The 24,924-nt window shown below is 42.8% G+C and overlaps 1 protein-coding gene across 1 annotated transcript in view; it reads left to right on the forward strand.

The window, feature by feature from the left end:
• The first annotated feature begins 213 nt into the window (after window positions 1-213).
• Window positions 214-24,924, forward strand: part of LOC129405560 (low-density lipoprotein receptor-related protein 2-like) — a 67,900-nt gene continuing 43,189 nt past the window's right edge. The window contains exons 1-12 of the mRNA XM_055141476.1: window positions 214-314; window positions 10,134-10,247; window positions 12,570-12,689; window positions 13,380-13,619; window positions 14,592-14,705; window positions 17,506-17,625; window positions 19,129-19,254; window positions 20,212-20,415; window positions 21,350-21,518; window positions 21,850-22,018; window positions 22,893-23,118; window positions 24,026-24,151. Of these exons, the coding sequence (XP_054997451.1) occupies window positions 239-314; window positions 10,134-10,247; window positions 12,570-12,689; window positions 13,380-13,619; window positions 14,592-14,705; window positions 17,506-17,625; window positions 19,129-19,254; window positions 20,212-20,415; window positions 21,350-21,518; window positions 21,850-22,018; window positions 22,893-23,118; window positions 24,026-24,151 (1,804 nt within the window). The 5' untranslated portion in view covers window positions 214-238. The remainder of the gene's footprint in view (window positions 315-10,133; window positions 10,248-12,569; window positions 12,690-13,379; window positions 13,620-14,591; window positions 14,706-17,505; window positions 17,626-19,128; window positions 19,255-20,211; window positions 20,416-21,349; window positions 21,519-21,849; window positions 22,019-22,892; window positions 23,119-24,025; window positions 24,152-24,924) is intronic.

Here is a 24,924-nt window from a genome sequence, read left to right on the forward strand (position 1 = left end):
GTCACTGGCCGGTTGCAGGAGCTGCGGGAGTCCTCGGTACTCCCGGCGCAGCATCCAGCCCAGCGGGGTGGGGGGGGGAGGGGGCGGCTCCAGCTCTTCCCGCCCCCACCCCGTGGGTCCCACTGGACCAGCCCGCGCCGCGCCCCCTTGCGCTCTCAGCGCGCCGCGCCGCTGCCGCCCGCGCTCTCCCAAGACGAGCAAACGAGCACTGGGTGGTGGGTGCCCCGTGGGCTCCGGCATGAGGTGGCGGCCGCTTCCCCTGTTTCTGCTTCCCTTGCTGGCCGCGCTGGGCGGCCTCGGAGGTCCCGGGAGCGGTGAGTGGCGCTGGCGGGGAGGGATTGCATCCCGACCGCCCAGCGGCGTGCTCGGAGCCCCTGGCTGGGCGCTGCAGGGCAGAGGGGAGGCGAGCTAGGGACATCTTTCTCGGACGACTTCACTGGCATTGGGAGGATGAGCCCGGGTCTTGAGGGAGCCCCGCAGCCCTGTAGAACTTGTAAGCTTGCCTGTAACCTTGGGAGGGCAGGTGGCTTGGGAGGGCAGGTGGGCTCACGTGCGCCCGCACCCTGTCCTTAAGAAGGTGGGCAAGGGGATCTCTGCATAACCCAGAATAGGGTGCACCTCTCTCACAGGCTTTTTCTCCCTACAGTGTCAGGCCCAGGGACATCTACTTGCTGGCGTGGTCTCCGCTGTGCCGATGGCTGTCTGGGTTTTGCAAGGCAGAACGTATTGCTTTTTAGTGGCCAGAAAAGAGGACTACCCTAGAAATAGCCAGGGGTGGTGTGGGGGGGGAGGCGCGGGGGGTCGCAAAGCCTGGGTGCTACTCAGGTGTACTCAAGTCCAAGAGCCCAGGTTGACCGAGACATCGCAGGTTGGGGATGGTGGTGGCTGGTGACACAGGGTGAAAGAGATGTTGGTCTGTCCAGCAGCAGGCTTGGTGTTCTCACCCCGTGTTTGCCCGCCGGACCTGGCTGTGACAGGGGGCTTGACATGGTTGGGGTCTGTTTGCAGTTGAATTGAAAGCGAGTGGCATTTCCCCCAAAGTGGTGATTTTCAGTGCTGTGGTAGCAGGACATCTTTATCATGTCTGTTTTCAGAACAGCGTGCAATCGCTGTTCTTGGTATTGACAAATGGAGAGTACTATCACAAATTTAAATCACTGAGATGTTAATCAATGTCTTATGTACCCACAGCAACCATCTGTTTAAATTTGAAGAGCTGTACTTTCCATCCATCTGCATATAATGCGCAGACTAGAAACTTTCAGTTTAACCTTTTTTTAAAAAAAATTATTATTATTTTATTAATGAATCACCTTGTGGGTACGATTACAGATTTCCATATTTTCATGCTTGTGTTTCAGTCATACAATGCTCGAGTGCCCATCCCTCCACCAGTGCCCATTCTCTTCCATCGATGACCCCCAGCATACCTCCCACCCATCCCCAATCCCCCCCACCCCACCCCACCTCCATGGCAGGGCATTCTCTTTTGTTCTCTCTCTCCTTTTGGGTGTTGTGGTTTGCAATGGAGGTATTGGGTGGCCATTGTGTTCAATCTGCTTTCAGCCTGCCTCTCCCATCCCGAGTGGGGCCTCCAACCACACTTTAGTTGGTGTTCTCTTCTCTATCTGAGCTGCCTTTTCCCCCAGCATGTGAGGCCGGCTTCCAAGCCATGGAGCAGAATAGAAACTTCCTCAAGGAAGAAATACAAATGGCCAAAAGGCACATGAAAAAATGCTCTTCATCACTAGTCATCAGGGAGATGCAAATCAAAACAACCTTACACCACAGAGACTGGCACATATCCAGAAGAAACAAAAGCAACCGCTGTTGGCGTGGATGTGGGGAAAAAAGGACCCTCTTACACTGCTGGTGGGAATGCTGACTAATTCAGCCCTTTTGGAAAACAATATGGTTGTTTCTCGGTTTAACCTTTATTATTATTATTATTATTATTATTATTATTTTGCTTTTTGGGTCACACCTGGTGGTGATGCATAGGGGTTATTCCTGGCTCATACACTCAGGAATTATCCCTAGCAGTGCTTGAGGGCCCATATGGCATGCTGGGAATTGAACCCGGGTCAGCCACGTGCAAGGCAAACGCCCTACCTGCTGTGCTATTACTCCAGCCCCTTGGTTTAACCTTTAAACTGAGACTCCTCAGGGCAAAATACAGCTCAAGTATGTCTCATGAAGAAGCAATGAGCGTTGTGGTGTGTGTGTGTGTGTGTGTGTGTGTGTGTGGGTGGGTGGGTGGGTGGGTGTGTGTGTGGGTGTCTGTGTGTATATGTGTGGTGGAGGGAGGGGCGTTGTGATTTTTTTTATTCTGTTTTTTTTTTGGTTGTTTTGTTTTGTTTGGGGGCCATACCCAGTGATACATTGCGCTTACTCCTGACTCTGAGCTCAGGGTCACTTCTGTCAAGCCCAGAATACCATAGGGGATGCTAGTGATTGAACCCCATCACTGTGTGCAAGGCCAGTGCTGTACTACGTCTCCATCCCCAAGTGTGAGGGTCTTTTTGCTTTTGTTTTTCTTTCTGGGTCACGCCCAGCAATGCACAGGGGTTACTCCTGTCTCTGCACTCAGGAATTACTCCTGGAGGTTCTCAGGGGACCATATGGGATGCTGGGAATTGAACCCGGGTTGGCTGTGTGTAGGGCAAACACCCTACCTGCTATGCTATTGCTCCAGCCCCAAGTGTGAGGTTTTGACTGTGATTCCCAACTGGGGTTTTCTGAAAGGATCAGCTGCAAAAGGTAGTGAAAGAGAGAACTCTGAAAGAGGATGGGAGTGGTGGGGAATGAGATGGCTTCATACTCATTTAATCTTTGAATCTCCCTCTGAGGATTTTTTATTCCCTAGTCTCAAGAATAGGCAAAGAGAACTGAAGCCCAAAGAAAGGAAGTGACTTTACCAAGTTCATATAATTATCAAGTCAAAATTCTCACCCAGGGACCCTGAGGCAGCCATGCTCTCCCGTGCTAGCTGGCATCACTTGCTCTTGATTTTATGACTTTGTCCAAGTCAAGTAAGGTTCCTGATAGCACACAAGTAGAGACTAGGTTCTTAACTCTCCACTATTAACAACATTCCTGAGAATTTTATTTTAAATACTGTTAATAAGCCAGTCTTAAAGCGCATGCACACACACACACAAATACACACACAATCACTCAGAAACTGTAGTAAAAATACTCTCTGGATGGGATTTTATTAACAGTAAGACAGAACTCCTTTCTGCCCAAAGTGTTATCTAGTGGTTTTCAACCACCAGTAGATTAAAATCTTTTTATTTATTTATTTTTATTGAATTACTGTGAAAGCATTACAAAATTGTACATGATTGCATTTAAGTCATACTATGTTCCAACACCCATCCCTCCACCAGTGTAATTTCCCATTACCAGTGTCCCTGGTTTCCCTCCCACCCCTTCAAGCCACCCCCCACCACAGCCTGCCTCTATGGCAGCACCTCTGTTCTCTCACTCTCTTTCTCTTTCTCTCTCTCATTTTAGGCATTATGGTTTGCGACACAGATGCTGGAAGTTTATATTGTAATTCCTTTTACCTGTTTTCAAGACTTAATTCTTATCCAGAGTGATCATTTCCAATTAATATTGTCATAATGGATCCTCCTCTTTCTTAACTACCATCCATCTCCCACACCATTGACCAGTCCTCTAGGCCCATTTTCCCTGGCATTGGGTATTAATGTCATACTGTTTTTTTTAATATCCCACAAATAAATGCAGCCATTTTATATCTGTCCCTTTCCTTCTGACTCATTTCACTCAGCACGATATTCTCCAAGTCTATCCATTTATAGGCAGATTTCATGACCTCATTTTTCCTAATAGCTGTGTAGTATTCTATTGTGTAGATGTATCATAGTTTCTTTATCCCTATATTCTCAGGCATTCAGGTTGTTGCCAGCTTCTGGTTATTGGGAATAGTGCGGCAATGGACATAGAAATGCAGATGGCGTTTCTGCTGTATGTCTTTGGACCCCAGGGTATATTCCCAGAAGTGGTATTGCTATGTAAAATGGGAGTTCAATATCTAGTTTTTGAAGGAAAGACCATATTGTTTGCAAAAAGGCTGGACAAGTTGGCATTCTCACCAGCAAGGAATGAGGGTACATTTTGCCTCGCATCTGCACCAGCACTGGTTATTTTTGTTCATTTGTATGAATGCCAGTCTCTGTGGTGTGAGGTGATGTCTCATTGTTGTTTTGATCTGCATATCCCTGATGATTAGTGATGAAGAGCATTTTTTCATGTGCCTTTGGGCCAGTAGGATTTCTTCCTTGAGGTAGTTTCAGTTCATTAGTTTGAAACCTTTTTATACAACTTTTTTTATACTTGCCAGCTAGTGTTTGAAAACCAGTGGTGAAGTCTACACAGTGGGTGTCCATGTCACCTTCCACCCCATCAGATTTCATATCACTTTACATTTCTATATTCAAATTGTCCCTGGGAGTGGAACTGGCTGACACTTCACTGCATTTTGCAGAGACTTCTACTAGTATGTTTCATGTTGCTTAAGTTCACTAGGAATCAAGAATTTGCATCTTATCTCCTTGAAATTAGGACAGGATGGTAAATGATGTACAATGAAGATATCTGAGGACCAGAATAAGGACTTATATTCTATCATTAAACATTCAAAGTTAAGAAATGTATTTGGAACTTTGCAAGAAACTCACTCAAACAGCCTGTTTTTAGGCTGTTTGAGTGAGTTTCTTGCAAAGTTCCAAATACATTTAAGCACACTCTGAGTAATTCTTATGAAGATAGGATGTAGGATTCAAAATGAGCTTACAACAATATGGAAATCTATCAAAAAATAGCAATTGAGCTACCATATGACTATAGGAACTGGCACCGGAACCCAGGTGTGCAGGACCCAGGGCTGAGATCTCTAAGCCTGTTTGGATCAGGACTGGGACTCTTCAGCCCAGATCCCCAATTTTCCAGTAGCTAGGCAGTCACACCCAGAAATTGCCCCTGGTGCCCTATAATCCCATCAACAGCCAACATCTGGAGACTATAAATCCAAGCTCCTGGAAGAGAGCAACACAGAGTCTCTTGCCCTCATGCCTGGCTGTCTTTACTGGGACCCCTCGGAGGCAGTGGGTTGACTCTTCCTTCCCGCTTCAAGCAGAGCTCCGGCAGCCAAAGAGCTCCAGAAAATTTTCACTACAAGTCATAAAAAATACTATGCTAAAAGAAACAAAGTCTGGCACTTAAAATAATGGAGGAAGTTTCTATAAATGGAGTAATTATATAGATAAAGTTATTCAGGTAAGAAAAATTACCAGACATTTGTAAGACCACCAAGACATGGATGTCAGTTTTCTAAACAAAATTCATAATGCTTTCAATATGCTATTCTATTGCCTTGCTTATGTGGAAATATTTAGCTGTATTTTAAAAATTGTCACAAATATGATATATGAATTTGGCACATAAAACTGAAATAGGCTTATTTTATATCAACTGAAAATTTCAACCCCTATGACACAGATGGCATAATACAGAAAGAAGGGTATTTCCACAGAATCTTTACAGTGAAACAAGACAGGTGTTAGTCAGGGTAATCAAGTATGATTAGCATGGACTCTAAACAGCATGATGATAAAGGATAGAACATGAAATCAGAAAGTTGATGCAATTATTTTAATCATGCTACCTACAGGATAAAACCTTGGACAAATTTAATGAACACATCTGAATCTTACTTCTCACACCTGCAATTTCCTGAATTTGTAAAAATTCAATAGTTATGACTTACAGAAATACCTAATGCCAATAATTCAAGGTGATTGAAATGAAAGTTCAAATTAGATCAATAAAGAAGTGATAGTATAAAATCCGTTTTAACTGTGTACTTCCAGAGGAAATTACCTTTAATTTGGTATTTAAGGCACTTTTTTCCTGGGACGTAAAATGATTGCAGGCAATAAATTAGGTACAGGACACCTAAAAAGGACCACTCTCACATTGCCCACAGTTCTTATAACCCTCAGCTAGGTTATCGCCAGCAAGTAGACTCAACAGTCCTTTACACAGGTGGCATCTCAGACTTTGAACATGGCACTCAACTGTCTATTTCACTTTTATGGTTATCTTTGGTACACCTTACTATACAGTACAATTGTTAAAGGATTTTATGTATTACCTTTGCATAAAATTTAACCTACTAGTTATATCAGCCTTGACTACTAATAAATTCCATTTTTAAAAGGGCCGGTATTTACAAGGGCAGCTTTGAGGCCGTGTGACATCTTATAGCCTAGTTCTCCCTCTCGGAGAACCTGGCAAGCTACCGAGAGTTTCCTGCCCGCATGGGAGACCCTGGCAAGCTTCCTGTGGTGTATTCATATGCTAAAACCAGTAACAATGATGGGTCTCATTCCTCTGACCCTGAAGAGCCTCTAATGTGGCACCATTGGGAAAGACGAGTAAAGAGAGGCTGCTAAAATCTCAGGGCTCAGATGAATGGAGACGTTACTGGGCCTGCTTGAGCAAATCAATGATCAATGGGATGATAGTGAGAGTGAGAGTGATGACCCAGTGACACCACTTGTTGGCATTTCTGCCCCAAACACAAAAACATTAATTCAAAACAATATATTACATATATTTCTCATCATCATCATCATCTCCTTGATTGTTGATTTTCTCTTGAGCAGTCTCAGTAACGTCTCCATTAGACCTAGCCCTGAGATTTTAGAAGCCTCTCTTTACTCTTCCTTCCCAATAGTCACATTGGAAACTCTTTCAAGGTCAGGGGAATGAAATCCATCATTGTTACTGGTTTTGCATATGAATACGCCACAGGGAGTTTGCAAGGCTCTCCCATGCAGGCAGAAAACTCTTGGTAGCTTGTCAGTTTCTTCAAGAGGGAGAACTAGGCTATAAGATGTCACACAGCCAGGGGAGGGGGGAACAGGTGGGGCAGGAGGCAAGAGACTCTGCATGGCTCTCTTCTGGGACCTTGGTTTTATAGTCTCTGGATGTTGGCCCTTGATGGGATTACAGGGCGCCAGAGGCAGTTTCTGTGTGTGACCACCTAGTTACTGGAAAATGGGAAATCTGGGCGAAAGAGGCCCAGTCTTGATCCCAGCAGGCTTGGAGATCTCAGCCCCGGGTCCCACACACCTGGGTTCCTCTGCTGGTTCCTTCATGCATGAAGTTCGTCCAAACGTGTGAAGAGGAACCTTGAGCATGGCTGTGTCTGGGTTCTGGAGGTCTTTGGCTGCGGGGGCTCTGCTCGGGGCAGTGAAGGAAACTCAACCCACCCCCTCCGAGGGGCCCCAGTGAAGACAGCCAGGCGTGGGGGCAAGAGACTCTATATTTAATATACCAAATAAAATATATTTTATATAATTTAAAGTACACCTATATTCATTGCTGCACTTAGTACAAAAGCCTAGTGCATAAAACAGTATAGGCATATGGAAAAACCCAAATGCCCAACTACGGATTAATGGATCAAGAAGTTGTCATATATACACACAATGGAATACTAGGCAGCTCTAAGAAAGAGCAAAATTATGCAATTTGCAGCAACATAAATGGAGCTAGAGGCTCACATGCTAAGTGAGGTCAGTCAGAAAGAAAGGGATAGATAGATACGGAATCATCATACGTGGGACTTAAAATTACACAGCAAGGTAGCATCAAAGGTCCAAATGCAACGTAATGGGAGAACTCATCCCACACAGTTGTGATGGGTTGAAAAGAGCAGCATTAGGGTCCTTGAGGGAGGGATGTGGGATCACTGGTCATGGGTGTGGTATTGAAATTATATGTATAAGAAACCATTGTTAACAGTACTGTAGACAGCAGACTATCACTGTCACTGTCACTGTCATCACATTGCTCATCGATTTGCTTGAGCAGGCAACAGTAACATCTTCATAGTAAGACTTGTTGTTACTGTTTTTGGCATATGGAATATGCCATGGGAGCTTGCCAGACTCTGCCATGTGGGTGATATACTCTCAGTAGCTTCCCGGCCTCTCCGAGAGGGATGGAAGAATCAAACAATCAATCTTTTAAAAACAAAAACAAAAAAATGAGCTTACCAAGGATGGGGCATGGGGGTGTAGGTACAGGACATCTTGAGAGTGAGGTAAAGCAGGCTCTCTGATAGAGGGCGTGAGGTTCAAACTCTGTATGCGTGAAACCTTATCATCGACAGTACTGTAAATCACCATGCCACAAAGAGAACTAAAACTAAATAGCTAAACAAATTTAAAACGTAACTGTATTGTTTTATAGACATCTCATTAAGAGGCCTTTGCTAAATTAAGAAACAAACAACAGGAAACGGGACATTGGTGATGGGAAATGTACACTGGTGGGGGGATGGGTGCTGGATCATTGTATGTCTGAAACCCAACTATGAACAACTTTGTAATGGTCTATCTCACAGATACTCAATTAAAATTTTTTTTTTAAAAGTAGTGTGGAGTTCATGCCCAATTCAATAGATTTAGTCAATGGCTGAATAATAGCAGTACTCCTACATTAAAAAAAAAAAAACCTGTGATCCCTTTTACAACACATCTGAATGTAAACCAAGGACAATTACTTGGGACCTAGAACTCTAAACCTTCAGATGACACTGGAGCTGAAAGAAGTGCTCATGCTTCCTTTACACATGTATGTCTGTTTCATCCTAACAGAGAAGGAGGAGCATGGCAGGACTGCAGCTAATACACACAAATTTTATTGGTAAAACTAGGGTTATTATTATTATTATTATTATTATTATTATTATTATTATTATTTTTAATTTATTTTATTGACTCACCATGTGGAAAGTTACAAAGTTCTCAGGCTTATGTCTCAGTTATACAATGCTCAAATACCCATCCTTTCACCAGTGCCCATATTCTACCACCAAAAAAAAAACCCAAAAACCCCAGTATACCTCCCACCCCCCACCCTCCAACCCCCACCCCCACCTACATAACTGATAAATTTCACTTCATTTTCTCTTTACCTTGATTACATTCCATATTACAACACAAAACTCACTATTGTTGTTGGAGTTTCAACACAGAACTCACTATTCTTGTTGGAGTTTATCCCCCAAAATACGGCCCTATTGACAAGGAAACATTTGATAATTAATTTTCCACTGATGAGAATGAAGAGATATAAAGTCACGCGGTTTAGGATTTCTGTATTTTAGTAATTAAATCCAGGGAGATTTAAGTTGGAAATTGCATCATTTCCCTTCCTGGGGCAGCATGGAGCAAAAGCTTAGTTCACAGTCTGGAGACATGGCTGCAAGCACTTGCTGGGACCAGAAGTAATATAGCTGGCTCTGGATCCTGGTCTTTCAGCAGCAAAGCGGCTGTGCAAAGGCATGGCCACCCGGGTCGAATCTCAGTGGAGCGCGTATTATTATTATTAAAAAAAATTTTTGTATCACTGTATCACTGTCATCCCATTGCTCATCGATTTGCTCAAGTGGGCACCAGTAATGTCTCCATTTTGAGACTTGTTGTTACTGTTTTTGGCATATCGAATATGCCATGGGGAGCTTGCCAGGCTCTGCCAGGCGGGCAAGATACTCTTGGTAGCTTGCTGGGCTCTCCGAGAGGGACGGAGGAATTGAACCCGGGTCGGCCGCGTGCAAGGCAAATGCCTTACCCTCTGTGCTATCATTCCAGCATTAAAAAAAAAAATTAGAGCATTATCAAGACATTCATGATTGAATTTCAGTCATGCAGTATTCCAACACCCATACCTACAGCAGTGTACATTACCCGGCACCAGTATCCCAGGGTTCTTTTCAATCACCCCCTACTCCCCACCCCTTGCCTGCCTCTCTCTCTCTCTCTCTCTCTCTCTCCTCTCTCTCTCTCTTTCTCTCTCTTTCTCTCCATCCCCCTCTTTTGGGCATTGTGGGTGGCAATATTGATACTGAGAGGTTATCAAGAATATCCCTTATCTACTTGCACTAGGGTTTTTAGAATGCTTGATCTCCTTAGAGACCTCCTAGGTTTAAGCATATCCTTGGCCTATAGTTTATCATGAAAAAAAAATTCTCCTATCCCTGAACCAGCCACAGGAAACTCATGACTTTGCTTCTTGATCATCCTGTGCAGGTGAGGAGCAGTGCAACAGGACAGGGCAAGCTCCGTGTGGCGAGAAGTGCATTCCTGTGGCCTGGCTCTGCAATGGGAGACTGGAGTGCCCCGACGGGGTGGACGAGCAATGTGGTCAGTGAGCACTTCTTACCACTGTGCATGCACCCCCTCCTCTGGCCCCTGCTTGTGCACCTGTTTGATAGCGGTTCTGCTGGTGCCATTCACCTTTTCAGGCGGGATCAGAAGCAGTGGGTGTTTCAATCTGTAGCCGTATTTCATTGGACAAGAGCAGGGATGTTTAAGTATTAAATACATTATTGGCAAAACAAGTATTCAGGGTTTGTTAGGATGGGAAATTCCAGCAGAAGTCTGGCTCCTCGCCTGCAATCAAGGCTTAAACATCTGTGATCGTGCTACCCAAACTGAAACAGCAGAGAGATTCTTGATAGAAAATGCTGGCAGAACTCAGTGCACCCAATATTATATACAATAAATGAGTCAACACTTTATTTTATTTATTTACTTATTTTAGGCTTTGCAGGACATGCTCAGGAGGTCATTCCCAGCAGTGCTCGGCCAATGGTGCTGATGGTCCAATGATGGGGCTCAGATATGTGGCACTGGCCAGACTCTGCTATGCCAGGGGTCACTCAGCCAGTGCTGCATCTGATGTAGTCAAAGGGCCATGGGGTGTACTTAGGGTTGAACCAGGGTCTCATGCATGCAAAGCATATGCCTTAACCCCTATACCTTGCCTCTCTAGGTTCCACTTTATTTACTTAGAGATCTGTAGCACTGTAGCACTGTCATCCCAGTTCATCAATTTGCTCGAGCGGGCACCAGTAATATCTCCATTGTGAGACTTGTTGTTACTGTTTTGTTTTGTTTTTTTTTTTGCATATTGAATATACCATGGGTAGCTTGCCATGCTCTGCCGTATGTGTGGGATACTCTTGGTAGCTTGCTGGGCTCTCCGAAAGGGACAGAGGAATCGGCCATGTGCAAGGCAAACACCCTACCTGCTGTGTTATCATTCTGGTCCCCTTAGAGATCTACTAATAAATAATAAACACTTGTTATGGTGAACACATACACATAAAAATACTGCTAAGCCAAAACACAGCCCTGTGCTCAATGCCCTGACATGCAGTTCAAGTGCCATTCTGCTCGAGGAACTCTGAGCCCTAAAGACACCTGTGAGCCCCAGGTCATACCAAGAGGGGTGCTCTCAGGTTTGCACAATAAATGCCAAAGGTAAATCCTCACTAAAAGGAGAAAAGGCTATGAAACACACAGCAAGTTCCCATATTTCCTTTTACTACTCCCACACTCTTGGGGTGTCACTATAACAAATTTCTAAGAAAACTGGATTCAAATGTACCATATTACAAGTGAGAAGAAAATTTCACACTTGCAGGAATGCCTTGTGTTATGCCCCCACCCATTTCACTGCAGCTCCCCCCACTGAATGCTTCTTCCAGTAGGAATACATACTTAAGGGGAATTTAAAAAATAATTTAAATGAAACACTATACGATACAATTACAGACTTACACACTTTTGTGATTACATTTCAGTCATACAATGGTTGCGTACCCATCACTCCATCAGTGCCCATTCTTCACCACCAATGTTCCCAGTATCCCTTCCACCACAACTTGTTTGAGGGACTATATGGGATGCTGGAGACTAAACCCAGGTTGACTGCATGCAAGGCAAATGCCTTCTCTGCTGTGCTATCACTCCGACCCCCCATTTCTGTGTTCTTAAAGCTTCATATAGTCCCAAGCACCTAGACACTTTAGCCACATGAACCTTCATGTGCTGTTTGACAGACCCTTAGCAATGACTGTCCACTGCCAAGGTTTTCCTTTACAGACACCAGAAAAGAAATTTCCTCACACTCTGCATCTGATGTGGGAGCCAAGTTTGAATGGGGGGGGTGGGAACCAAGGTATATTTGCAACTCATAAAAAACCCTATAAACATGAGGGCCTGTTTTGTTCCAAAGGAGAACCTAAAATTTAAGTTTAAAGCCATTTTTAAAGTGAAACTGTAAAATTATACTGTCCACTACGAGTAGATAATTTATGTGAGGATTTGGATGTAAGTACACAAAATGATTCTATTTTTCTATTGGCCACACTTCAAGTGCTCAGAAGCCAGTGTGACTAGTGGCTGCCATACTGGACAGCCAGATGAAAATACTTCCATTACCGTGGAAACTTTTACCAGATAGGGGAAGAATGGCAGTAGAAGAAGATCTATCAGGCAGTTGTCCTGAGGAGGCACTGGGTGAGTTTGCAGTGGAACAAAGGGTAGTGCAGACCAGCTTCGGGTGGACTTCAGTGAATGGGAAATCTGATCTGTAATGAAATCTAAACCTAGAAAACAATATGCTAACCTGACACGTGTCTCCCTTGGGTGTCTTCTGGGACGTTGCACCGGCCACAGAGGAAGCGTGTCACGGACACCCACAGGCCTGGCAGTGTGATGACGGGAAATGCATTTCTCTTAGTTGGCTTTGTGATGGCATCAGTGACTGCTTAGATGGATCTGATGAGGTTAACTGTGGTAGGTATGACATTTTTTCCTAGATTTGTTATTTTATTTTAGGGGGGTCACACCCTGCTCTGTACTTAGGATCACTCCTGGTAGTGCCTGATGTGGGGGGAACACGTGTAGTGCTGAAGATTTGGACCTAGGTTGGTACAATGCAAGACAACCTCCTTAACCCCTGTACTAACTCTCTAGCTGCAGATTAAAACTCTTTATCCTTCATCACCATATTTTATTTAATGGCACCACTGATGAGCAAAGAGTGAAATGCAGTGAGTCACTTGCTAAGGAGCCTTATGCTGTGTGGACTACTCAACCCATATGGTACATTTTCTCTACTGTGACAGGTCATATTTTTACCCACTTCTCTAATTACTCCAGGTAAATATTATTATCTTTACTGATTTCAGAAATGTTCTTTGGAGGCCATAGAAATGGTACAGGGGTAAAGTACTTGCCTTGCATGTAGCCACCCAGGTTCTTTCCCTGGTACCACGTGCAGTCCACCAGTATTGCCAGCAGTCACTCCTGAGCAAGGAGTAGCCCCTGAGAACTTCTTTAAGGTATACAAAGTGTGGCCGCATCCCCCGTGGCTAGCCCTTCCTTAAACTTTGGGCTTGCTATAGACCTGAGTCCCTAAGCAAATCCTAACACCTACACAAACGAGTCTAGTTTCCACCTTAGGAGCCATCTCCTGTCTTTCAGAGCTGTCTACAGCTTGTCCTGACTGCAAAATCAAGTGTCCAGGACATGGTCGGTGTTGTGAGGCCCAGGAGCTATGCGACATACACGAGGCCTGTGAAGATGGGTCTGAGGAAGCCCTCTGCCCCCAAAGCTATTGTCCAGCAGGACAGTGGCAGTGTAAGAATAAGGCATGTGTCGCCGACAGCTGGAAGTGTGATGGCAGGGATGACTGTGGTGACTCATCCGATGAGGAAGTGTGTGGTGAGTCTTGCACCCGTCCCCAGTCCCCTTGAGAGGGAAGGCTGTACCGTGGGAGCTGCATTTTATAAGTAGTGTCTATATCCTGTGACTAAGGCTGCCGTCCTATAACTAAAAACAGGATGCTTCCGAGCAATAACCTAAATTTAGCTCATTGTGGAAACAGAGTGCTGTCTTTGCAAGAATAATCACTCTGCTAGGCACACTTGAATGACAGCTGAGATTTCCCTGCTCCATGTGGCCACTGCACAGAAATCCTGATTCTGTGGATATGGCAGAATCCTGATTCTGTGCATATTCACAGACATGATGATGGCTCCAAACAGTGTACTAAACTCAGAATGGAACTTTCTCAGAGAAGGGGGAATATCGTCAAAGAATTCACAAGGCCTCCATCTCTTTTCTGAGCCCATGACAACAGTAGGAGCCTCTAGCTTCTTATGTAATAATTTCTTAATTAAATATTTCTCTTAAAGCTAGTATTGACTGACTTTAAAACTACTCCAATTAAAACTCTCTAATACTAGCTTGATTCTATTTGAATACTAATTCAATCTATTCACATGTGTCTTAACGTCTTCAGATGAGGTTTTAACTCTCAATTCCTTGAAAAATTTACTATAAAAGATAACTTGCAGAGCTGCAGGGATAGTACGGGGGTAAGTACTGGCCTGGCATTTGGCCAACCCAGGTTTGATGTCCTGGCCCACTTATGGTCTCCTGAGCAGTACCAGGGGGGTCACTCTTAGCTTAGAGCCAGAAATAGCCCCTGAGGACTTCCAGGAGTGATCCTAGAAGGAAAAAAGAAAAAAAATTACTTCCCGTTTTAGAGTTCCCTTGAGTTATAGAAATATTGCCATCTTTATCATGGTAAAAGTTGTCCATCACACTCTCCTGCTACCCCCCCCACACCTATACATACCACACACACACACACACAGTGTTAATGAAAATTAATGCTTTGCTCCTGTCCAGCTTCTTGTCCAGAGAACATGTTCAAATGCGATGAAGGGAAATGCCTCCCAGAATCCCGGATGTGTGACGGGGAAGCTGACTGTACTGATGGCACCGATGAACCCAAGACATGTGGTAAGGATTGGGTTACTTGGTGGAGTGTGGGAGAGAGAAGATATGGCTGACCAGCTCAGTGGTTAGTTGAATAGTGAGCACAGGGTCAAACTTTGCAGAAAATGTCTCAAGGTAGACTTTCCATAAGCAATAGTCTTTCAGTGAGCAATCCCTTAACTATTGCTTTTGGTACATTGTTCTTATTTATTAATTCATTTTTTTGTTTGCTGGTATTTTTTAAAAACATGGTTATTCACAGTTATTCAAAATTGGGTTTTAGACTACAAAGTTCAAGCACAACCACCGGTATCAATTTTACTCCACCAGAGTTCCAAGGTTCCCTTCCACACCCCACCACTCTGCCATACTGCACCTTTGACCAGCACTTTATTTTTAAATTTAAAAGTTTTTTAAATATTTATTTATTTTTTTATTGGACCACCATGAGATACAGTTACAAAGCTTTCATGTTTGATCTTCAGTCATACAGTGATCGAACACCCATCCTTCCACCAGTGCACATTTTCCACCACCAATGTCCCCAGTATCCTCCTCCATCCTACCCCTACCCCCTTCTATGGCAAACAATTTCCCCCATATTCTCTCTCTACTTTTGGGCATTATCATTTGCAATACAGATACTGAGAGATGTTTGGTCCTTTATCTACTTTGAGCACATATTTCCCAACTGGAACTATCTCTCCAACTTGACTGACACTTTTAAAAGTTTGGTTGTTAAAGTTTGGGTCTGATGATTTCAGCGGTGTTACTCCCTGGTTTGAATATTAAGCTCTATCATTTGTATAGTTTTTTAAAAATGTTTTTTATAAAAATGTTTTTAATCTTTATTGATTGAGGTTCTATGATTTACAAAAACTGTTAATAATAGTTTCTTGTGTACATCATCCTAACACCACACCATCAGTAGAATCTCCCTCCCCCAAATTCCCCAAGGCATCTTATTTTCAACCGCCTCCCCCCACACACACCCCTCACAAACTCAATTCTGTGGGCCAGATCTTCTGATTCTCTTGCCATTCCTATCTTTACATCCCGATTTTGTGAGAGATGATTCTGTATCTGTCCCTTTCCTTCGGACAGACTGTTCCAGGGCCTGGTTCTGCTCCCTTGAGAGTGAGCCAATGTTACCTGAGCTTTTGTCAAACTTTCCAGAGTTATTCTCAAATTGTAGTACTGGGGAAGCAGAGTAGCTGAAGACCTCAAAGTGTATTGCTCTTAAAATATTGGAATCCACAATACAAACTTTGCCAAAGAGAAGTCACTTGCTTGCTGGAGACGGAATGATGACTTCTCCGAGGAATCAACAGAGCAAGACTGTTTTCTGGTCTGGTGGGGTTTGGAGAGCTACTGAACAAGTAGCTCCGCTGTGGGCCTCACTGTGAACATCACTGTTGCTTTAGGTGGGGCACAGGGAGAGTGAGCATCTGTCCAGGAGATGATTTTTCATTATTGTTTTATTTTGGATGGCTCCTAGCTGGTACTCAGAAACTCCATGGGCCCCAGGGACAATTCTCAAGGAATCAGGCTATAATTTGGTACAGGGGCTCCAGGGCATGATGGTGCTTGGGGCTTTCCGTGCGGCGGGGGTACTTGGAACACGCCAGTGGTGCTGGGAGCTTCCAGGGGCAGACCTGCCAGTGCTCAGAGGCATCCAGCACTGCACCAAACAATGCTTAGGGGGACCATGTGGTGGCAGGAATAGCATCCAGGTTGGCTGCTAGGACTGAATCCTAACTGGTGTACTCTCTCCTGGGCCCCAGAAGATATTTTTTAAGAATCTATTTTCTGGGAGCCTGAGATATAGTGGGTAGGGCCTTGCCCTTCATGCAACTGATCTGGATTCAATCCTCAGCATCCCATATTGTTCCCCAAGCACCGCTGGGAGTAATTCTTGAGTGCAGAGCTAGGAGTAACCCCAGCATCTCTGGGTGTGACCAAAAAAAGAAAAAATCACCCACAAACAGTGGGTCAAAATGCAGTTTTTGTCATTGGAATTAGTAAATCATATCATTTCCTGAGTAGAGGTCCAAACTGTCCAAATTTGGAAGAAAATAGAGAAAATGCTTTCTTACCCCCTCCACAAGTCAATAGCAAGCCTTGAAACTGTATAAGTTTCAAGTGTCAACCTAGAAGGTGATGCCAAGCCCTGGCTCTGTGGCACCCGACACTCTCTCTTCTACAGAGTCCTCCACAGTCTCACATGCCTTTGAAAGATGGCAGGGTCAAAGGTTATTTTTTGTCTTGTAATCGGTTTCTTTTTCTTGAGCCATCATAGTTGACAAGAATATTCATCATACTGTTTTATGCTTATGATGCTATTACACCATCCCCACCACAATAGTCAACATCACTCCATCACTTTCTGGGGTTCCTTCTTCTTCCTCCCACTCACCCTGGTCTCACTCGCATACAGAAGTTGAAGAAAGAAAGCAAGAAAATAGGTGATGCAAATGGAAACTACCTTGAGATATGCCCAACAAAACTGACAGGTTATTCCTTTCTTATGGCCATACTGAGATTATTCATTTTTTATACTTAGGGCTTACTTTTGGCTCTATGCTCAGGGATCATCCATGATGAGCTTGGGGGAATCATAAAGGGTACTGGGAACTAAGCCTGGGTTGGCAGCATGCAAAGGCAAGTGTTTTCGTGCTGTACTATCTGACCGATCCCCAAAGTTATTCTTAATGAGCTGTTTTTATTCCTGGTGGGAGTATGAAGGGCTGTGTTACTCGGGGTTCTCAAGTGCTGGAGATTTTGCTGTGTTCTCCTGCCTTCAATATTATCCTCTCTCTGCCAGGTAAAAACTGCTCTCTGCTCAATGGAGGCTGTGATGGGTTATGTGTGGACACTAACTGGGGTGTCCAGTGCTCATGTGCCCCTGGATGGCAGTTGCAGCCAGATTCTCAGAGCTGTGGAGGTCAGAAGCTTTGGATGCATATTTTGAAATGTGATTATGGGAAAGTATAACTAACATCAAGAGAGCTCAAGTTGTACAGTTTGAATAAACAGTTCAGTGGCGTCAGTTGTAGTCAGCTGTGTGCAACCATCGATGCTGCCCACTCCTAGGGCTTAGTCATACTCATCATCATCATCATCATCCTTGTTATCAGAAATTCCAAACCGACTAAATATCAGCTCTTCCCTTTGTCCTCCCTGGAAACACATGTTTTGTGCGTATTAACTTTTCTATTCTTATCTCTATGTAAGTGAAATCATATATTTATTATTTTATGTGTGACTAATTTTGTGGGAGGCAAAGAGAATTGTGCTCAGGGGCTACCCTTGATACAGGGGTCACTTTTGGCATTCTTGGAGTACCAGGTGGTGCAGGAAAGGGAACCCAGGACTTCTGCACTTGGAGACTGTGTTCCAGCCCTTGGAGCCATTGCCCCAGACCAAGGTTTTCTTCACCTTTAAGTTTCATTCAACTTGTGTCACATATCAGAATTTCTTTTCCTTAAAAGACAAATTGTGGACCTGCCTCCCAAATGGTGCTTAGGAGGCCCAGGGTGTGCTGGTGTATTGAAGGTAATCAGGAAAGCAGTTAACTATGGGGGCTGGGATGTGCTGTTAATCAGGCCCTGTGGTGCCAGGGATTTCCCAGGTCACCCCAGCAGTGCTTGGGACCTCCAGGGCTGTGCCTGGTGACACTTGGGGGACCATGTGGTGCTGGGGAATCTAGCCAGGTTAGCCCAATGCAAGGCACACAGCTTAACCCCTGAGGTGGCTTTCTGGTCCCTAATTTCTATCAAACAATATTCCAAAATGTATATGCCACATTGTGCTGTTCATCTTGTGTTTCACCTTTTGACACTTGTCTACTGTGATGAACACTAAGAGTACAGGTGTCTGCTTGAGTTGAGGTGTCTGCATGTTTTCAGTTCCCTTGCGTATATGTCTGAGGTGGGATTGCATGCTTATGGGGTATATTTTAATTTTAACTTAAAAATTATTAAATTATTTCTCAGTAACTTTATCACTTCACCTTCTCACAGACAATATACAAAGTTTTAATATTTCCATCTCCTGCCAAACCTTGTTGTCCTCCTATTCTGTAAAAATTGGACCAACTGATGACTAATGAGAAAATGTTCTCTCTAACATCTTTATTTGACAGTGATTTTGGTTGGAAATACACAACCTCTCCATGACCAGGCCTCGTGTCTAAGGAATAAGGGATAGAAAGACACTGTAAGTGGTTATCAGGGTTATAGAGATCAGGACTTGGCACCAGCCAAACAATCTAGGGTGCTTCTGTGGAATCAGTTGGTGTGTGTGGGATTTCTGTGGGGGCAAGTGCTGTCCAGCGCTTGATTTCCTCTTTATATAAGTTGAGTGAGCAGCTAGCAAGTGGTCCCAGAAAAAAATACTCAGGAGACTGTACCTGGGACTTCTCTTACCTTTACCTCTCTGTCTTCAGATGTGGATGAGTGCTCCATGGCATACGGCCCCTGTGGCCAGCTCTGCAGGAACACACCAGGCTCTTACTCCTGTGACTGTGCTCCAGGTCACCAGCTCCACAATGGCACTGACTGTCGAGTGACAGGTGCGTTTTAGCATCTGGTGTAAAGCCTAACTCCCTCTCTATCTTGTTAATTCTAGATAAAATTGAAACTTATGAATCATTTAATGTTAGTTTTAGAAATGACTTTATTTTTTTTCCATCAAGAACCTGCTATTCTAGCATTCCTTGACCATTCCTTGGGTATTAAATATATTTTTATTTTTTAATTTTTAATTAAAAAGAGTTAAAGTTTTTTTTTTGCTTTTTGGGTCACACCTGGCGATGCACAGGGGTTACTCCTGGCTCTGCACTCAGGAATTACCCCTGACGGTGCTCAGGGGACCATATGGGATGCTGGGAATCGAACCCGGGTCGGCCGTGTGCAAGGCAAACACCCTACCCGCTGTGCTATTGCTCCAGCCCCCCCCCAAAAAAAAGAGTTAAAGTTTTACTTAAAGTTCCATGATTTAAAATGCCATTCATGATAGTGATTCATGCACACAACATTCTGACCACGAGGGCCCTATCAGAGTGTCTACTTCCCTCCCCATTGTCTCAGTCCCCCAAGTCTCCTTCTCTGCCCCCCTATAAATCTCAGTTTATCAAGTATATTTAAAATAACATAGCTATTCTGAGTCTATACAAGGAGCTGGTCCAAATACCCTAACAATGTAATCTTAACTTGACCTATGTGTTTTAACAGTAGAACATTTATTGACATTTGGCCACATTATACTAGGCATGGGATGACTTCTGTCCAGGTGCAGAGAAGGGCACCTGAATCTGAAATATAACCAGATATAAAGTTCTAACGATTAGAATCAATATTCTGAGATACCAAGGATGACATTAAGACTTATTAGTGGCTGGACAGATGCCCTTTGGTTACTTCTTAGCCTTTGAGTATAGTGTAGATCTGGGGCATTTGAGTTAAGACATAGTCTTTAGTTATTAAAACTAGCATGGAAGTTTCTCCTTTTCTTCTACTTTAAATTACAGATGATACCATGAAGATTCTCATTGCATCAAATCAAGGGCTTGGTGTTCTGGAGGAAAGATCAGGCATATATGAGATTTTGATACCTGCAAAATCAAGGCCCACTTCTGTTGCATATGATCTTGAGAGAGGCATGTACTTCTGGGTGGATGAAGTTTTAAATGTGTTTGTTCTTGGGAAGCCAAATTCTGTTCCTCTTTATCCAGGTATGTTTCTTGGCATCAAGAATGTTAGCATTTTACAATTTAAACATAGTGGAACAGATATATGTATTCATATGGAAATTTTCTGTGACTCATTTGTCATGAATCATAAAGTACATAAAGTCCTGGTTTGAGGTAAGACTATAATGTGGCTCTTTAAAAGCTTTCTAGAACATCATCTAAGACTGAAATAGATTAAGCAAAATTGAAAGATTGGAAATATAGGCTCAGATCAAAATTAGTGTCAGTCCTATCACTAGTTATGTGACCTGGAATAACAAAGATAACCCCTTTAAGGCCCTCTAAGATGTGGAAGTATCACTCTTTCGAGTGTTGGGGTTGAATAGTACACGCAAAGGAATCTTTAGTGTAGTACTAGGCACAAAGAAATGCTCTCCTAGTAATTAACATGTTGGGTTTATAAAGGTCAAACTTATAACAACTTTCACCTGAGACTCATACAGTAAGTATAATCCTCAAACTGAGGTTACATTCTCATTACATTCTCTTAGATTTCTTGGTTATGCTTTTGCTAAGATCCATCTATCTATCTATCTATCTATCTATCTATCTATCTATCTATCTATCTATCTATCTCAATATCTATATTTAACTTTGTTTCACTAAATGTTGAAAACATCTAACACATTCTCAGCCCTTAATCCCTGCATTCAATTTGCCTTATTGTGTATAGCTCAAATCCAAGAGAAGCAGAATGTTCTAAGTTTATTTGGGGGGTGGGGGGACTCAGTGCTCTCAGAGACCTGGGAGTTACTTCTTCTGATAATTGGCCTGGCAGGCTAGATGGCTTAATGCTCAGTTCCGAGGAATAGTCCCTGAGCATGGACTACCTCCCTGTTCCCTGACGTCTCTTTTCTAAAAATGAAATGTGTGGAAAAGAATACATGAACCTAACATCGCTTTTTTTTGTCCCCAGAACTGAAAGCAGTGAACAGTATCTCTTTGGACTGGTTCACGGGGCAGTTGTACTGGGCTAGCAGCTTTTCCAGGGTCATCTGTGCTGGTTTAAGTGATGGCAGAGGCTATGTAAAAGTCTTGGAAAAGGATCTTATACCAGAGCAGCTAGTCCTGTTTCCGGCAAAGAAGTAAGTTGTATTTCTTTTGTTGCATATCCAAAAGCAGTGGTTATCTTAGATTTTAAGAAGAGACCTCTTCAATCTGTCAACCTACGTCTCACTTGCTTCCCAAATTCTTAATTGTGAACTCTAAATTGAATATGATGGGGCCAAACTTTGTCACATGTGCTGGGTATAAAAGCAGAAATCACAGCAGTCTTAGTGGCACAAGGATACTAGGTGTGCATGTGAAAGCTGTTTCTTATAGAATATAAAAAGAAATAAGAGTATTTCTGTAAGAATAATATTCATGCTTCTGGTGAGGGGATTCGATAACACCTTACACTTTGGCTTTTCTCAGGTATATGTTCTGGGTTAATCGAGATGAGAGAGGCATGAGGACTATTGAAAGCGCAGGGATGGATGGCTCTGATAGGAAAGTAATTGCTGTTGTAACCATGGAGGAGCCTGTAGGACTGACGCTTGATCACATGACCGGAAGGCTCTATTGGATCAGTAACTATAAAGAGGTACTACAGATAGGTCCAGAGAAAAAGGTAAATTCTTTTAACAGGGATTTTGTATGAGTATTAGGTAAGTACAATGTTCTTTTAAGTCTTAAATTAAGTCAGTGAGATACCTTTTTGAAGAAAAAGCAAAGTTTAATGATGTCTTTAGGTAGAATCTAATTGAATCAAAATGGATTGGAAGACTTACTGAGACTTCTGTGAAAATGCTATGTCGAACTCAGACTGGAATTTTTTTTTTTGTAATACAACCATACTCTTTACTAGAGTCAGAACACCAAACTTAATAATAAGGCAGTCTACTATCTTGAAAGCATTCAGTTACATAGGTACTTTGGTGCCTTGACCCAATATTTCTAGGTCTTAATATAATTTATCGTATCTTAATTTTGAAAGCTTCAGACTATAGAACCAGCATGGCATGATAGTAAAAAGCTTATGTTTGGGAGGCATACTATTTGGCCTGTTGCTTTCTAGTTGGCTATGGTGACCCTAATTGCCCTCTCTGAGAAAACAAAGACTGGCCTCCTTGTTAGGCAGTTGGAGAGAAGATTTGGCATGATGTCTAGATGTGAACTTGTATGACATACATGTGACCACAGTTTCTACAAGAAGTAGCTCAGACTACTGACTTGGAATTAACCTCCATGAATCCAGAGATGAGTTCATCCTCATTAAGTGAATAACATCTAAAGATGCTTAGTTATGGGTCCAGAGAGATAATCCAAGACCTTGATGCTTGCTTTACAACACAAATGGTATCCTGAGCACCTCCAGGAGTAACCACTGAGTGCAGAACCAGGAGTAAGCTCTGAGAACCACTGGGTGTTATACAAAAACAAAAATGATGCTTAGTCATGAGTTCATATCTTTTCAGTCCATAGAGACAATAAAAGTGGACGGCCATGGGAGGTACACCTTCCCTGAGGTCTTCTTGGAAGGTGAAGATCCAGTGGGACTCGCTGTATTTGAGAACTATTTCTTCTGGGCAAATCATGTATATCTAGTCCATACTTTACCCCACACCCCAAAGGAGAGAGTGGTGCTACTGAATGCCTCCATAGCTGCTTTCTCAGTCCTCCACAAATCCCAGCAGCCAAAGAGTAAGTACATAGTTTTCATTTGAAACACTTATGAATCAAAGGCTTGCTTAACTTAATGTACCCAAATTACTTACCAAGGTTGTTTTGCTGGAATCTGCTATTTGAAACAAAGAAAATATTCTGGGTAGCATTCCAAACTTGTGTAAGACTTCTAACTCAGATAAACTGAATAAAAGCATCTGCTGGAAAACTTACTCCAAATGTGTGCTTGCCTAGGGTAGTGGCCAGATTTTCAGTGTCTGAAATATAGAAAATAAATCTGGAGTAGATTATTCACTGATGCTCACTGTTGACAAAAAGTCAACTCAGAATCCTGCTTGTAGGACAAAAAAATCAAATATACATTGACTAGAAGTTAAAAGTCTATGTTCATCTGAAATCCTGTAATGGATTCCACTCAGATAATGTTTCATTTTAAAAAAAACCAACTAATGTAGAATGCCTAGACCACTCTCTGTTTCTAAGGAGATTCTTAACTTTAAGCAAGTAAGAGAGTCAGTTTTCCTTCATTTGAAAGGAGAAAGCCTGCAGAGCAAGTTTTATTGGTCCTAGTCTACCACAAACAGGTCATTGTAAATACCTGAAAAACAAGAGAGCATAGTTAGCATGCCTAACTGGAAGGTAAAAAATATATTAGAATTCTGTCTAATGCATAGTTCTTCATTGAGTACTAAGTTTTCAATTAATATATGCTAAGGGCTGCAGAGAAATACAAAAGCTAAGGCACATGTCTTGTATGTGGCCTAACTGTATCCTAGACCCTTTTATAGAGAAGCCACCTGGGTGGTCTTTAGAGAAGTCCTTGAACCTTCTAAGCAAGGTACTCAGGGGAACCCTCCCTGTCCAATTAATTAGTATGGATAAATACATCTGAAATTCAGTCTAGCCTGCTTTTATTTTTATACAGGTAGATACCAGGCGTGTGTTCCAGGTTCATGTAGCCACTTATGTCTCCTGTCACCTGTCCATCCCAAGGGTTATAAATGTGCATGTCCAGAAGGAATGTTTCTTTTACCTTCTGGTTCATGTACTGGTAAGTATACAGGGTGCAAAGAGTTTTTCTAAAGAAGTATGCTCTCCATGGTACACCTGAAATAGTGAAGCTTCTACTTAGGATCAATTAGTTTTATACTGATAAACTAATAAGTTTTGTTATCAAAGACTCAATAAGTTTGTGTTTTGGGTCACACTTGGTTGTTCTCAGGGGTTACTCCTAGCTCTGTGCTCAGGGATCACTCCTGGTAGTGCTCAGGGAACTCTAAGAAGTGACAGGAATGGAATCAGGATTAACTACATGCAAGGCAGCACCTTACCACCTGTATAATCTCTCTAACCCCTAGAAAAATTTTTGTACTGTGATGAAATGACATCAAATTGACTATATGCCCATCTTAAATGCCATTCAGTGGCATTAAATATGCTCACATATTTGTGTAGCTGTCTCCAAAAATGTTTTTATCTTTCCCAGTCTGAAATTCTATACTCAATAAACAGTAGCTCATCAATTTTCTCTACCTAGAAACTAGAAACTACTATCCTACTTCCTGTCTCAGTGTATTTGAATATTCTAGGTAAACAACATAAATGAAGTCACTACATATTTTTCTTTTAGTGACTATTTACTATACTTAGCATACTTTCAAAGTACATCTAGGTAGTAACATATGTCAGAATTTCATTTCTTTATAAGGTGAATAATATTCCACTGTAGGAGTGTGACACCCCATTGTATACTACAACACTGTATTCACTATACATACTAATTGCCTTTTGCTTATTTATTCAGCCACCAAAGGATATTTAGGT

This window comes from Sorex araneus, chromosome 1, assembly GCF_027595985.1.
Source record: "Sorex araneus isolate mSorAra2 chromosome 1, mSorAra2.pri, whole genome shotgun sequence".
NCBI classification, from domain to species: Eukaryota; Metazoa; Chordata; class Mammalia; order Eulipotyphla; family Soricidae; genus Sorex; species Sorex araneus.